Source organism: Notothenia rossii (assembly GCF_949606895.1).
Source record: "Notothenia rossii genome assembly, contig: scaffold_54, whole genome shotgun sequence".
Lineage (NCBI taxonomy): Eukaryota > Metazoa > Chordata > Actinopteri > Perciformes > Nototheniidae > Notothenia > Notothenia rossii.
In genome coordinates, this window is record NW_027639588.1 from 180,539 (window position 1) to 194,568 (window position 14,030).

Below are 14,030 nucleotides of genomic sequence, written 5' to 3' on the forward strand. Positions count from 1 at the left end.
ATTTATATCGCACCTTTCACCACAAGGTAATTCAAAGTGCTGTATTTAATGAAAGACAATAAGATCTAACAGCACTAACATGTGTTGTCAAATTTGTCTACAAATTATTTACAAATGTTGCTTCATTTGGATAGAAAATGTACCTCACTCTTAGTTTATCACATCACCAAATCACTAGAGAGAAAAATGAAAATTGGCATCAACGTCACGAAAACTAAACCGGTAGCAACCATGTTGTCAAAGTGGCAGCAAAAAAAGCCAATGTGATGTACTGCCCTCCTTGTTTGTTTGAGAGCTTGAATAACAACTGACAAGTGAAGAAATGCATTGATGAGATGTTGATGTGTGGTTCAGTTGCCTCTATAGAGTGCCACAGTGACGCGTCCTAAAACCTGGAAGCAAGTTAGCATTTTACCACTTCCGGGTCCTTCAACAAAAACCAATGCAATTTCTCCATAGGATTTTGGAAAATAGCTGGAAATAAGGTCTGCGGTTGACACAAATTGAAGAGACAGATCACGTTTTGTTCAGCCGGATAATATCCACATGTCTACCCTTGTTTTATGATTTTCGAATCATGAATCTAATCGATAGATTTATGATCGATAGAATTATGATTAGAAAATCCTATGGAGAAATTGCATTGGTTTTTGTCGAAGGAACCGGAAGGAGTTTACTTCTGGGTTTTAGGACGTGTCACTGTGGCACTCTATCTGCATTTAATCAAAAACAATTGAGTTTGATATTCAATTCTCCTCTAATGGAAATGTGTCACCTGGGAGCACCTTGAAGCTACTGTGATACAGAGCTGGAAGAAGTATTCAGATGTTTTACCTATAAGTTAAAGTTACTAAACAGCAAAGTGAAAGCACTAATTTGGTATTCACAATATGAACTCAAAGTACCAAACTGCCACATACTTGTAAACAAATGGCCAATGATTTTTATATTATTATCTAGAACATTTTGAATGATTATTTCTGATGCATTTATGTGAAGCAGTATTTTAATGGTGTTGCTGGTAGAGATAAGCCAACATATAACTAGGTTATTTATTGGCATGAAAGTTAAAAGAAACAATGTTGCTAAAGCATCAAAATACAAAAATAATTACACAATAATATGATATACAAACAACATTAACATAGATTTCAAATTGTTACATATTAATGATATATATACATAGATATATATATATATATATATATATATATATATATATATATACACAGTGATACAATTACACTTCAACACACGTGTGTTCTCTCTCTCTCTCTCTCTCTCTCTCTTTCTCTCTCTCTTGCTTTAGGTTGTATCTGTAACTTTTTACTAGTGTATTAGTACATACAATAACATACAAGGGGCAAGTAAAGTTTATTGTTTCATTGTTTATGATGAGTGAGCATTCCGGTGCACTTTCTAAAATAAAAGCTTTACTGCCAGGAAGATTGCGTATGAAATGAAGACAAACTAGTTCACAGATCGTGCAAGAGAACCGGTGTTTCTCCTTGTATTGTTTTTAGATAAACAAAAACTAGGTGTGGCTTTTTTTGGTTCTATCAGAGGTTTAATGATTCAGCATGTTTTTACACATTCCTGTTTAGATTCTGCCTCATGTTTGTTCTCGTTGGGCCTTATGAAACAACATTTTCTATTTATTATGTTAAATCGATCATTTACTACTTATCTATTAGACACTTTGCACATGTATTAATCCTAGTTGATTTTGAGTCATCACAAATACAAGTAGTCAAATGTATCTAAAATGTATTTAGAAATGGTGCTTCATTTGGATGGAAAATTTGCTAGGCGAAAATCTACCTCAGTCTTTGTTCATCAAAACACCAAATAAAGAAAGAAAATTGGCATCAACAGCACGAAAACAAAGCCGGTGGCAACCATGTTGTCAAAGTAGCAGCAAAAAGAGCCAATGTGATGTACCGCTCTATTGTGACACCTTTGTTTGTCTATGAAGTAGATCCAGCATCCTGTACCTTAGCTAGTCAAGAATTTGTTGGCAAGTCTTATTGAAAAACTTGCTTTGGTTTTGTTGTTATTATTAAGCTGTCCTGTTGGTTGTATAGTTATCACAAAATAATTACCCTTTATGGGCAGTGACCAATCGGATGGGTGTGGTAGAGACATAAAAGCCAGGTACTTCTCAAAGCCGGAGCATATTTGTGCAGATGTTTCATGATCAGCTGTATTAGGGAGCGACATCATTTGTGTCTTCTATCGTTACTTAGACACAGAAAACATTGTCAATGGCGTCAAAAAACTATGGGGAAATGAGCATGGCGGATATGCGTAAGTTACTGAAAGAAAATGGACTTGAAAAGTGGGCAGATAAATTTGAAGGTAAGTTTGTGGTTTGGTCATTTAAATTGATGATTAGGTTTTATACCATCGTTGGCCTAATAGACTAAGCTGTAGAAAATAAATGCTTTCGTTTTTTTTAATTTAACTTAGCTTATAAACTTGTCATAAAAAATGCAATGTGATACAGGACTGTAATTCACTGCATCTTCATTTACCCAGAAAAGTCTGTTATCAAGCTGCGGGAGTTCAATGATGCTGTTCTGACTGAGATGGGCATAGAGTGAGTATCATCCCTTGTCATACCAAGTTGCAATTAAAACAAATATATAACATCCTGAAAAGAAGGAAGTGTGGCGCTAATTTGGTGCAACAACTTCCCCCTGGCTTGACTTATAACTTATAACCTACTATTTTTTTTTCACGATTTCTTTAGTCCACCTGAGGATCGTCAGAAAATCTTGGACAGTATCTTGAAGATCTGGCCAGTAGCTCCCAAGGTGATATCATATTTTTTTTTATTTATTGCTTCACACTCCATGTTCAGGGCCTTCAGAAGAAATTGAGCTTTTTAGTTGTACTTTTTAGGGTCATCATTTGACAGGTTTTTTGTTGTACGTATTCTGTTAGGTGTTTAATGATCCAATCCACGGAAGTATGGAGTTGCACCCTCTTCTTGTCAAAATCATCGACACGCCTCAATTCCAGAGATTAAGATACATCAAGCAGCTGGGAGCGGGCTATTTGGTTTATCCTGGAGCCTCCCACAACCGCTTTGAACACTCAATTGGGTATGTCCAATGTGTGTTAATGTTATCAAAATCAACATTAAGTGAAGACTTGTTTGCTTTAAATGAACTGTATTTACATATGGCAGCACCTAATAAACAGTTTAAAACAAATTGCGTATCCTGTTCTGCAGCAGGACACTCAAGTGGTAATTGTGTGATGACTTTTTATTGTTGTGTGCTCTATGCTTTGGTGAAGGGTGGCGTACTTAGCAGGAGAGCTTGTGAAAGCTCTGAAGGAAAAGCAGCCAGAACTCAACATCACTGACAGAGACATCCTTTGTGTTCAGATCGCTGGGCTATGCCATGACCTGGGTGAGTGATACACATCTTTCACTTTAATTTGTGATAAGGTTTAGTTATTTATGTTTTTCTCACATACACTGTGAAAAAAGAATAATCAAAAATGCAATATATATACAGAATGTTAAAATGTCTCACTTCCGTTGGTTTTATTGCCAGCACCATTTGTTTAAAAATATTTATTTTTCTCCGTATATAGGACATGGACCCTTTTCCCATCTGTTTGATCAAATGTTCATCCCCAAAGCAACAAATAGAACCTGGAAGGTGAGCAGTTATTATTCCTATTGTCTGTATTGTGTGACATTATACCCAACAACAGAAATAAAACGCATTTATAAAACCCAGCCAGCAGCTGCATGTCATGATCTGATCATGTTTTTTTCGATCTTTGATTTTGACTGTTCTACCGTATTGCAATACTACACGGAACAAGTGCTTGTCTTCCGCCTTAAAGTCAAAACTGCTCCACTAGTTGAAAATCTTCTCAAAGATTGTAGGTCACCCCTGTGAGGAATTCTATGAATCAACCTACTATAATACCGTAGTGAGGCTGGCCATCAACATCTCTGATCCCCAACATGTTTTCAAACATTTCCCAAATTGGGATCAATAAAGTACTATCTTATCTTATGTTTGATCTAAACAGTCGGAGGTACAGGGTCCCACAATTTAATAAAGTTAGACTGAAGCACTCCTTTGTGCACCAGTCCATCCTCAAATTACATACAGAGCTAAATCCCAGGTATAATGTGCGCTAGAGGGTCTTAAGCATGTTTTCTCTTCAGTGATTGTTATGTTAAATGTTTGTCTCCTTGTGTCGTGTCTTAATATTTGTCCCTGTTTGATGTTGCAAATAGAGCTGCTATGATGCAAGAAAGATTTCAGATTTGATCTGTCAATAAATAATGATCGTATCTTATTACACATGGAATAAAGCATAATCCTTTCCAAAATTATGCACTATTCCTTTAAGCACAATTAGTTGTGGCATTCATGGTATTATGAGACACATGCAGGGTACTATCTCAAAGGATATTATAACTACCTTTGTCTGAATTCTTCCAGGAACTTCTTGAAAGGTTTTCATATATATATTTGTACTCCTAATTCAGGTGTTTCAGTTGAATAAAAGTGAAAATAGACAACATTATCAATTTAAAGGCCACCTATCATGCTATTTTTAGGCAATATCATAGGTCTTGGATATATAAAAACATGTCTATGAAGTGTTTGCAAACAGATCACTCATTCTAGCCTATTAATGATATAAACAGACACAATCTAGCATTAATGGATAAACAAAACGTCACAAAAATGGGTGACATCCTGTGTGTTCTTCTGCCCAAGAGCAACTCACACACCCCCCTTCATCTCCACACTGCAGGAATGTATAGCCCTACTGGCCAGTCATTGTTGCGTGCAGGGGGAATAGGCTCTAAAAAGAGGTGGCTTAAACCGCTTAAATGGAGTGGCCTCTCTAAACACCCCTCAGGGTTTGAGAGGAATGGCGTAGTCCAGTTAGTTGACACATCTATAAAGGCAGGTGGTTTTCCTCAGCTCGGCCTTTTGCCAGGAGCAAGGTGAGCTGAAAGAATAGGATTACACACAACACAATTAACAATAGATATTTTAACCCTTTAACTGCCGGACCAAGAAAAAAGCTATGGAAAAATTATTTTTTTACATTTTCTTATCAAATGGGCCACAAATAAGCAGAAACACATTTTTTTTTTTTGACTGACCACACAGTTTTGTTTTTATGAGCCTCTACCAAATGGTCGAGCTGGCCTTCTATGGTAATCATAATATACAGTACAGTATGTGTATGCATCAAACTCAAATAAAACACAAACTCAAATACATTTGTTTCTTTTATGGAAAATGAGCAATATATACAACCAGACATATTCATAAAAGATAATCAATTATAATTGTAAAAAAAAAAAAATGGAAAAAAGTCATGTAAAGTGTTTTTCATGATAAATACTTGCTCATCTTACTGTATATGCTGAATTGGCCTAACAGGAAACCACTGGCCTAACAGCACATGTCCATATCCTGTGTTGGCCTAACTTGCTCATCTGTGTGCAATTTTGGGCTGAATGCCATTCATTAAAGATGCTATATAAATGATCACTCTTTCACTCTGAGACTCATAAGGCAGTACTAGATTTAGTAATATTACCATGAATCTAGCCATTTATTTACCATATTTTATTGGAAAACATCTCTGAAACTCTGAAAAAGTCATATTGCTAGCTTACCATAAAAGGCCAATTCGACGGATTGGTTGAGCACATTTTCAAAAAAATAATTACACCCTTGTTAAAACTTTTTTTGTGCATCAAGTTATCTAATTATGTTCAGTCAGTGCCCTGCCACTAAAATATGTCAAATGATATGGTTACCTTACAAAAGTTGACCCAGAAGAGTGATTTCTTCAGCAGTGATTTTTAGCATTGCCAACTTTCTCAGTTGAAGCTAGCTGAAGAGCATTCTGTTTGAACCACAGTGACATCTAGAGGTTGTTTTGTGCATAACATGTCAACCAAAGGGTAGAGCTGGCTGAATCAGATGGAGTTCAACTTTTTTTTTTTTTTTTCAACAAGATATCAAGACGCGAAACGTTCTCTACCAAATGGTGGTGCTGGCAGTTTTAAACAAGATTGCGTGCACTCAATCTAGCAAAAATACAGCTGTTTCAAATAAATGTGTCTGTATGTCTGATGTAAAACACAAAGCATAACCTTTAGTATGTGTGTTTTTTTTGGGGGCTTGTAGCCCTCACAACATGTATTGGATATTAATGGATGTTATTCTGACTTATTCAGTTTAAATAACCATTACAGTTGTGTTAAATATCAGCAAAAACATGTATGAAAAGAGTGGGAGTGGTGAAACATGTGGGATAGAGTGAGCGGTGCAAACCAGGCTGTGTGCTTTACAGAGCACACTGGCCTTATGTAAGTTTTGGACCTGTCATTTGGTAAATGTAAACTGTCATGTTTTTGGCAAAGCCAGGTTCTTTCTATTTAAACAGTGAGTCATTCTTCATTTTTATCACTTTGAATTCTCATTCTAATATATCAATGCATTTGTGTACCTTGCAGCATGAGGACGCCTCTGTAAAAATGTTCGACCGCCTGGTGAAATCCAATGGGGATCTGAAGGAGATGATGGAGAAATATGGCCTGGAGCTGTCCGATGACTTGGTCTTCATCGGAGAGATGATTAAACCCCCGAAAACACAAGAGGAAGTGAGTCATGCAATTTGAATCTAATGATATCAACATTATCTTCGTTATTGCTACAATAGCCAATGTCTAATGCCAGTCACCCAGTGTTTCCCCTACCATTGTCTTGGCGGGGCGCTGCGCCCTGCCAACGGAGCCCCGCGCCCTGCCTGAAAATTCAAGGTGTTTTTTTTTTGTTTTTTTTTAATTTACATTTTTTTTTTTTATTATTTAAAAATATATATATATATATATAGCACCAAATTGCAACTGAAGTAATATATCTACGGTCACTTTCACATTGAACATGTGCTCTTTTATTAAATAAACTAAACGCCTATGTTATTTATCCAATGTGCATGTTTCAGTGTCCACAGCCTTGCGTATTCACATTCTCCCTCCGCTCTGTTTCTGAAGGGCGGGGCTTCCCCCCCCCCCCCCCCACACACACACACACACGAGAATGCACACACTCACAATCAGAGACAAAAGCGGAGGAAAGGAGGAGAACAACAGCTCTGCAGTCTGCCCGTTTGTGTGTCCCCCCAGTTTCAATTTTGTTTATTATTATTTTTTAACCGCAAGCCGTTATCGTCACAGGAGAAGGACACACACAGCCTGCCCAGGTGGACGCGCGCGAACGCGACAACGAACGTAGCGTGCGCATTCTAAAAATAGCTCACAGATGGTGAGCAGGTACCGCGGTTTTGAACTACAGTATTGAATTTGACAGAAAACAACAATCAAACGCCAGCAGAAGAATAGTCTAATGAGTTGGGTGAAAAAAAAGACGTGACGAAAAGAGATGTGAGTTGTTTTATTCAGTAAATTAGCTCAGGATAATTGGATGTTCTGTCACTTGTTGATGTGAGGCTAATGCAGGATTTGCTAGCTTGATGCTACAGACATTTAGCGGCAGTGACTCAACAAATTGCCACTTAAAATGTATCGTCAGCAATGTATGACAAGCAGACTGCTTGTTTGTTAGACTCACACCAATAGCTCAATATGATCATAACACGATTGCTTTCATATCAGAGATCAGATGAGGTGGAGCTGCCTCCAGCAACAGAGGATGAGGCAGAGAGAAGCAGCAGCAGCACAGGGTTGCAGCAGGTATGTTATATGCTGTAGTCAGGTGATTTAAATGTATCAATGAAATGAAGAAGTGTAGGCTACATGATAAGAAGGGAATACAGTTTGAATTAAAGTAATAAAGTACAGTGTAACACTGTACTTTATTACTTTTTAATGTACAAATACTTTGTTACTGTACGATAACAATAATCCACAGCCCCTCTCTCTGCTCCAAAGGATAAAAAAAATGTGGGTGCCCCGATTTTTTTTTTCAAGGTACCCGAGCAGCACTCTGCCAAGGCAGTAAACCTAGAGGAAACACTGCACTCTGTGCAGTCATCTCCACAGTGGCCATATGAAGGCCGTCCAAAGGAGAAGTCCTTCCTCTATGAGATTGTGGCCAACAAAACAAGCGGAATTGATGTGGACAAGTTTGACTACTTTGCCAGGTGGGGCTTGGTTCAACAGCTACAGTTCACTTTTTAATGCGATAAAACAAATGTGTATTAAACCAATAAATAATACACATTTATAACATAGTCCCGGTTATTAAAGAACATGTAGCATTCTCCTGGAGTCTTACATGAGTTTTTGTAATAAGCACATTTTCTTTACTTGTCTTTCCTTTGTCTCCTATCAGGGACAGCTACCACCTGGGCATCAAGAACAACTTTGACCATGGCCGCTTCATAAAGTTTGCCAGGGTGTGTGACGTGGACAGGCTGAAGGTGGACGGGCTGGAGGTGGACAGGCAGAGGCACATCTGCAGTAGAGACAAGGTGCTGATTTTGTGACATCTGCTTTTATAACAGCAATCTATGTAAATGACTAGTGGTAACGTTTAGATAATTCTGTTATCAGGAGGTGAACAATCTCTATGACTTGTTCCACACGAGGTACTCTCTCCACAGAAGAGCCTACCAGCACAAAGTGGTTAAGATCATAGAGTATATGTGAGTATCTTCCCTTCTCACGTTGGTACTCTGATTTTAATAATTTAATTTGCTTCATAATCAAATATTTTGTATGGTTAGCATAAAAATGATAACATATTACTTTGATACAGGATTGCAGAGGCCTTTTTAAAGGCAGACGAGCACATCCAGATTGAAGGCTCAGAAGGGACGATGTTCACCCTCTCCACAGCCATAGATGACATGGAGGCCTACACCAAGCTGACAGGTCAGCAGAAACAACTTTGTGCTGTGAGCTTGTATTATAACAATAAAGCAAAGCATTATTCATAAACCAACTATGTATTTTTGATCCATTAGAGATACAGGCTCTCACAAACACTCCTCTAAAAAGCCTAAATCCTCACTATGATCTATGTAGAAGAAGATGGTGTAGAAAACGTTGTTTTTCAAGCAGGTCCTCACGGTGAATGAAGTATTAAAAAAAACGAGAAAACTATTGAAGAATTTAATTAAACATAGCATAACAATATCTAACATCTGTTTACAAATGTATGCACTATACTCCATGTCTCGGGTATCCAACACTTCTTTGGGGGGGAAACTTAGTATTTAAAACACTTCTGCATAATCAGTTGCACTGGGGAACTAGTCTTCTGTTTGAGTACTGTTAATGCAGAAATGATCATTTTGGTGGTACATATTCCTTTTTATCTTGTTAGTATGTTTAACAACACAACAAAATAAACTCACCTGAAAACCTTATGCTCTTACTGGGGTAACGACTTTGGCCAGGGCATGCAACAAGGACATGCTAATGACAACAGGCACATTAGGGCAGATAGGGTTAACTCACCATTTAATCCTTTCCTTACACCTTTACACTTATGTTTTTGGTTTTGTAAAGGTTGAGTTAAGACACAACCATTGGCAATTTAGATTCAAAGTAATGCTCTTCAGCTCACGGAGAAACAAAAACTTGCCATTCTGGTTACAGATGACATTAACAGACAATTTGGTTTAGCAAATGCAATTTTCTGAAATTTGGTCATGGAGTGTTTCTCATAATTTTAAGAACAAATTAAAGTAGAACAACTGCTTCTCAGCTTACAGTGTCAGTGACTTAGTTTTTCTAACTTGCTCTTCTGTCCCGTTTGTCCTTTAGATTGTGTATTTGACCAAATACTCAACTCCACAGAGGATAATCTCAAAAAGGCAAAGGAGATTCTAACAAAGATCGTTGAACGTAAACACTACAGGTTTCTGGGTGAAATCAGGCATAAAGGAACCCCAAACAAGGTGTGCAGTGATATATTTGTTCCTGTATTACATCACATATTTGTAATCAATTATCTCAAGGGATCGCACAGCAGGAAAAAAGATGAGTCATCTCTTCATCAAAAGAGATTAAGGCAGGAGGGGGCAAAAGCGTAACCTTAATTTGTTTTAAATAACAGTTATTTTCTTAATGTATTTAAAAAATGTAACTCAGGAAAGCTTAATTAATTTATGTTTCATGACACAACTCTCATTACATCCTATCTCAGTTTGAGCAGACACGCCTTCGGTTACCACAAATTATTTTACTTCAAATGTATGTTACCTTATTTCTTTACATACAAGTATCAGAAGTTGAGTAACGCTTTTTGCTTGGCAAACTTTGCTGGTGATTGAGAATTACATTCCATATTTTTGTCTCATTTGCAAAGGTTTCTAATCTAATCTAATCTAAGTTTAGCAAAATCGGTTCAGTCCCCTTTTGAATTTGTCTCTGATTATTACAAAAGTAAAGTTTGTTAAAACAGAGCTGAATGTGATGCGACTATTGTGGTGGAAGAACACATTGCTTGTTTCTGTTGTCTCTATCACTTTACATTGCCTCTTTTCGTATTGCACCTGGCTTTTAAGCAGACTATCCTAGAATTGTTGTTTAGAGATGCTATGCCATATGAGCAAGAAAGATCATAGGATGAGGATCACATATCACTTAGACTACATCCACAGTAATCCACTGCGTAAAAAAAGCCTTGCGTTCACAGTAACTATTCCGGGTGGTTTTTATAGAGACCTACGCCATCAATGAACAATAAAAGAGATGGCATCATTTTATCTGGAAATGAACAAATCTGCGCTCCAAAGCCAACATCTTGTAAGGTTTGAGTCAGGTGCCTGACTAATAATTATGTCAACAGTATGACATAATCAATGATAAAATGATTAACTTATCATTGTGTGGGGTGTGACAAAACAATCTTTAATACTGATTAAAAACAATTGCTGTGTGATATGACCTGCTAAACTGACATATAAAATGAGAGATTACACAGAAATTATGAAGCAATATAAACGTTTAATAAACTGCCACACAGACCCCTGACAGCAACTGGGCATCCTTACATTATCCTTTTGCAAACACTCTATGTTTCCAATAGACTGTAAAAGGTTTGCATCAAGAATACATTCTAATACATTGTTTTTAAAAGGCCTGTTGTCAGGTGCGAGCAAATTTTTAGTTTGAGTTTGGATAGACAGCCAAAACCGAGAAACAAAGATGTTTGATTTGTATTTACCTGCTTAATGTGGACCTCCTCTTACTGTGTTTTATCACGATGGAAAGAACTGCAAATGTAAATGTAATCTCTCACTTCTCAACCTTTGTCCTTCGTATTTAAGGATGACATACCTCAGTTGAAAGAGGAACTGGCTGCAGCTCTCCCATTCCCACGAGAGGGAGCTCAGGCTGACGGGCTGACACAGGAGGACTTTGTCGTTTTGGTAAGTTTTTCGTGTACTTACTTTTGCTTCGCTAATCTTCAAATTGTTTTGTTTTTTAGATACTGCCATCTCCATTCATTTCATTTCAAACCTTTATTTATCCAGATTGGTCCCATTGAGATCATAGATCTATTTTTGAAGGGAGACCTGCAGCAATTAGGTTCCACATGAAACATAAAACAACATAAAACAATAGAGGATATCAAACAACATATTTACAAGCTACATTTACATACATATCAACATTTACAAATACCCATAGTTTCAAAGAGCATTTCACTTAGACTTGCTTTAAAAACATTCAGAGGAATAAAATTGTTCAGTTTCAATTTTAGCTGTAGACTGTTCCAAGCAAGTGGCGCTGCGCACATAAAAGCTGTCTTACCTAAGACAGTCCTTGCTCTTGGCACATCTAAAAAGTCTACATCATGCGATCTCAGACATGCGATCTCAGATCTCAGACATGCGATGTAAGTGCTTTACAATTTGTGACAAATCTCAGTGCACTGTGATAGGCGGCATCTAACTTGTTCAGGCAATGGGCAGGTGCATTCATATACAACAAATCACCATAGTCCAGCACAGGTAAAAAGGTCACAGTGACTAGCCTTTTCCTGGCTTCAAAAGAGAAACAGGACTTGTTTCTGAAAAAGAAACCTAGTCTAACCCTCAACTTTTGAAGCAGGTTATTGACCTGAAGTTTAAAAGAGAGAAAATCATCAAACCAAGACAATCATCAAGCCAGACAATCATCAAGCCGTTGATTTACTTTTGAATTAAGAAAAGGCTTCTGTCTCAACCTTCTCTTCTAGTCTGCTACTATGGACTATGGGAGTGGGGCGGAGGACCCCATCGAGAGTATGGACTTCTACAGCAAGAAAAACCCTACCCAAACATTCAAAATCAAGAGAGAACAGGTCAGAACAATGATGACAAAAATCTCAATCTTCATCTTTTTTTGTGTATTTCTCTTTAGGGAAACCTCAGTTATGTAATTTTTATTATATTTATGCTGCTATCATTCTTTTCAGGTGTCCAAGCTTCTCCCAGTGCAGTTCTCTGAGACGCTCTTCAGGGTTTACAGCAAAAAAATTGATCCTAAAAGTCTGGAAGCTGCCAGGGGACACTTTGAACAGTTGAATCCAGGTAATATGTATATCTAAGATATTAAACATAGAATGTATCGGACTGCCTATAGCCCAGTAGTTACAGTAGTTGTCAAATAGAAGTCCAATGCCCTGAGCAGAAAATCTTAGTTTGTTTCCTAGTTGGCTGGACCACTTACACAGGTGTAAGAAAAACATTCTAGTTTGAAAGTCTGGAATAGATGGCCCGCCTACTGCAAGTCATTCCCATACTCTCTTTACAAACATATCTACCTCCACTACAACTGTCAAATGAAGGCATATTGCACCAACATTTTTTTAAAATAAGGCAGAAGGTTTTATTTAATGGCAGTGATATTATATCATAGTAGTACAGTATAAAATGTACAGTATGAGTATTAGTATATGGACATGAGCAGGTGAGGAGGAATACATACTTTCATTACATCTCGTCAGATCTCAAGGATACAATTGCCGTTCAATTGCACATTGATCTTGCCTCTGGAGTTAAAACCATCTATGCCTGCTGCTTGATGATTATTTGAATCATTGATTAAGTAGCGATTACTTCCTCAATTAGTTTACTATTATAATTTAAGAAAATGGGGGAAATGTCTGTAATATGTAGTAAAGACAAAGGTTACGTCTTTAAGTAAAGTGAGAAGTGAGAAGCTGGATCTATTTTTCTGTGGAGCTACTAATAATGTAGCTCCACTGTAGACGAGCACCATGCTTCAGTAAAGATAGTTGCAGCTCTGCTCTTGGTAATGCTGATACACTTGTCTTTCTTTATTTACATGCAGTGTGGAGCGACTCTCACGTCACAGAATCTCGATGAATCGGAAGTTTTGGAAAATGGAAGTTAAATCTGAACAAATAAAGAAAACACTTCCTGGCACTCCTTGGTTCATACCGATTGAAGGTGATCGAGAAATTTGATCAAATGAGTGACTTAACGACTTAAAAGTGAATTAGGATGCATTATGCACAATTGGGCCATATATGCAGTTTTTAGAGCCCTGTTTAATATTATACACTAATCTAAGTGCAAATGTGATCATTTCAAATCAGCTTTAATTAAGAATCACTGTTTAATACCATATTATGGCTATTTCAAATGTAAGTTTAGGTGTGATTTAGGGATTTTAAATATTTAGAGGTGTTTGTTTAAGATATCTATCGTGTGAATTAATGTGGTATCCTGATTAGATATTAGATTGTTTTGGGTATATGTCTTTGTTTTTAATCTATCAATATGAAATCAATATCATTACTATTACAACTATATATTACTATTCATACTATAGTTATACAATATAGCTTGCTTCCTTCAATGTAACCATCTGTATGAATGTGGTTAAGTTAGGGTATATTTCTGTTTATGGTCATGGTGTGAAAATGTTGTGATTTGTCATCATGGGACTTTTGAGGAAAACTTAGAACATTGTTTTTAACTTTGTTGCTGTTGAGATTGGGTTAATAAAAAAGTGTTTCTTCTTAATTTGAAATCAATTA

At 37.0% G+C, this 14,030-nt stretch overlaps 1 protein-coding gene across 2 annotated transcripts in view; it reads left to right on the forward strand.

Annotated features, from left to right (window-relative positions):
* Nucleotides 1–14,030, forward strand: part of LOC307027623 (deoxynucleoside triphosphate triphosphohydrolase SAMHD1-like) — a 53,314-nt gene extending 39,284 nt beyond the window's left edge. The window contains exons 1-17 of one of the 2 annotated variants that reach the window (XM_079695906.1): nt 2,184–2,358; nt 2,539–2,599; nt 2,753–2,816; nt 2,947–3,107; nt 3,304–3,419; nt 3,607–3,674; nt 6,521–6,667; nt 7,682–7,759; nt 7,997–8,169; nt 8,361–8,499; nt 8,582–8,673; nt 8,787–8,902; nt 9,800–9,933; nt 11,308–11,409; nt 12,222–12,326; nt 12,441–12,555; nt 13,319–14,030. In XM_079695906.1, coding sequence (XP_079552032.1) covers nt 2,265–2,358; nt 2,539–2,599; nt 2,753–2,816; nt 2,947–3,107; nt 3,304–3,419; nt 3,607–3,674; nt 6,521–6,667; nt 7,682–7,759; nt 7,997–8,169; nt 8,361–8,499; nt 8,582–8,673; nt 8,787–8,902; nt 9,800–9,933; nt 11,308–11,409; nt 12,222–12,326; nt 12,441–12,555; nt 13,319–13,353 — 1,800 coding nt within the window. In that variant the 5' untranslated portion in view covers nt 2,184–2,264 and the 3' untranslated portion in view covers nt 13,354–14,030. Of the gene's footprint in view, nt 1–2,183; nt 2,359–2,538; nt 2,600–2,752; nt 2,817–2,946; nt 3,108–3,303; nt 3,420–3,606; nt 3,675–6,520; nt 6,668–7,681; nt 7,760–7,996; nt 8,170–8,360; nt 8,500–8,581; nt 8,674–8,786; nt 8,903–9,799; nt 9,934–11,307; nt 11,410–12,221; nt 12,327–12,440; nt 12,556–13,318 lie in introns of those variants that run through there. The other variant, XM_079695907.1, reaches the window with a different exon arrangement.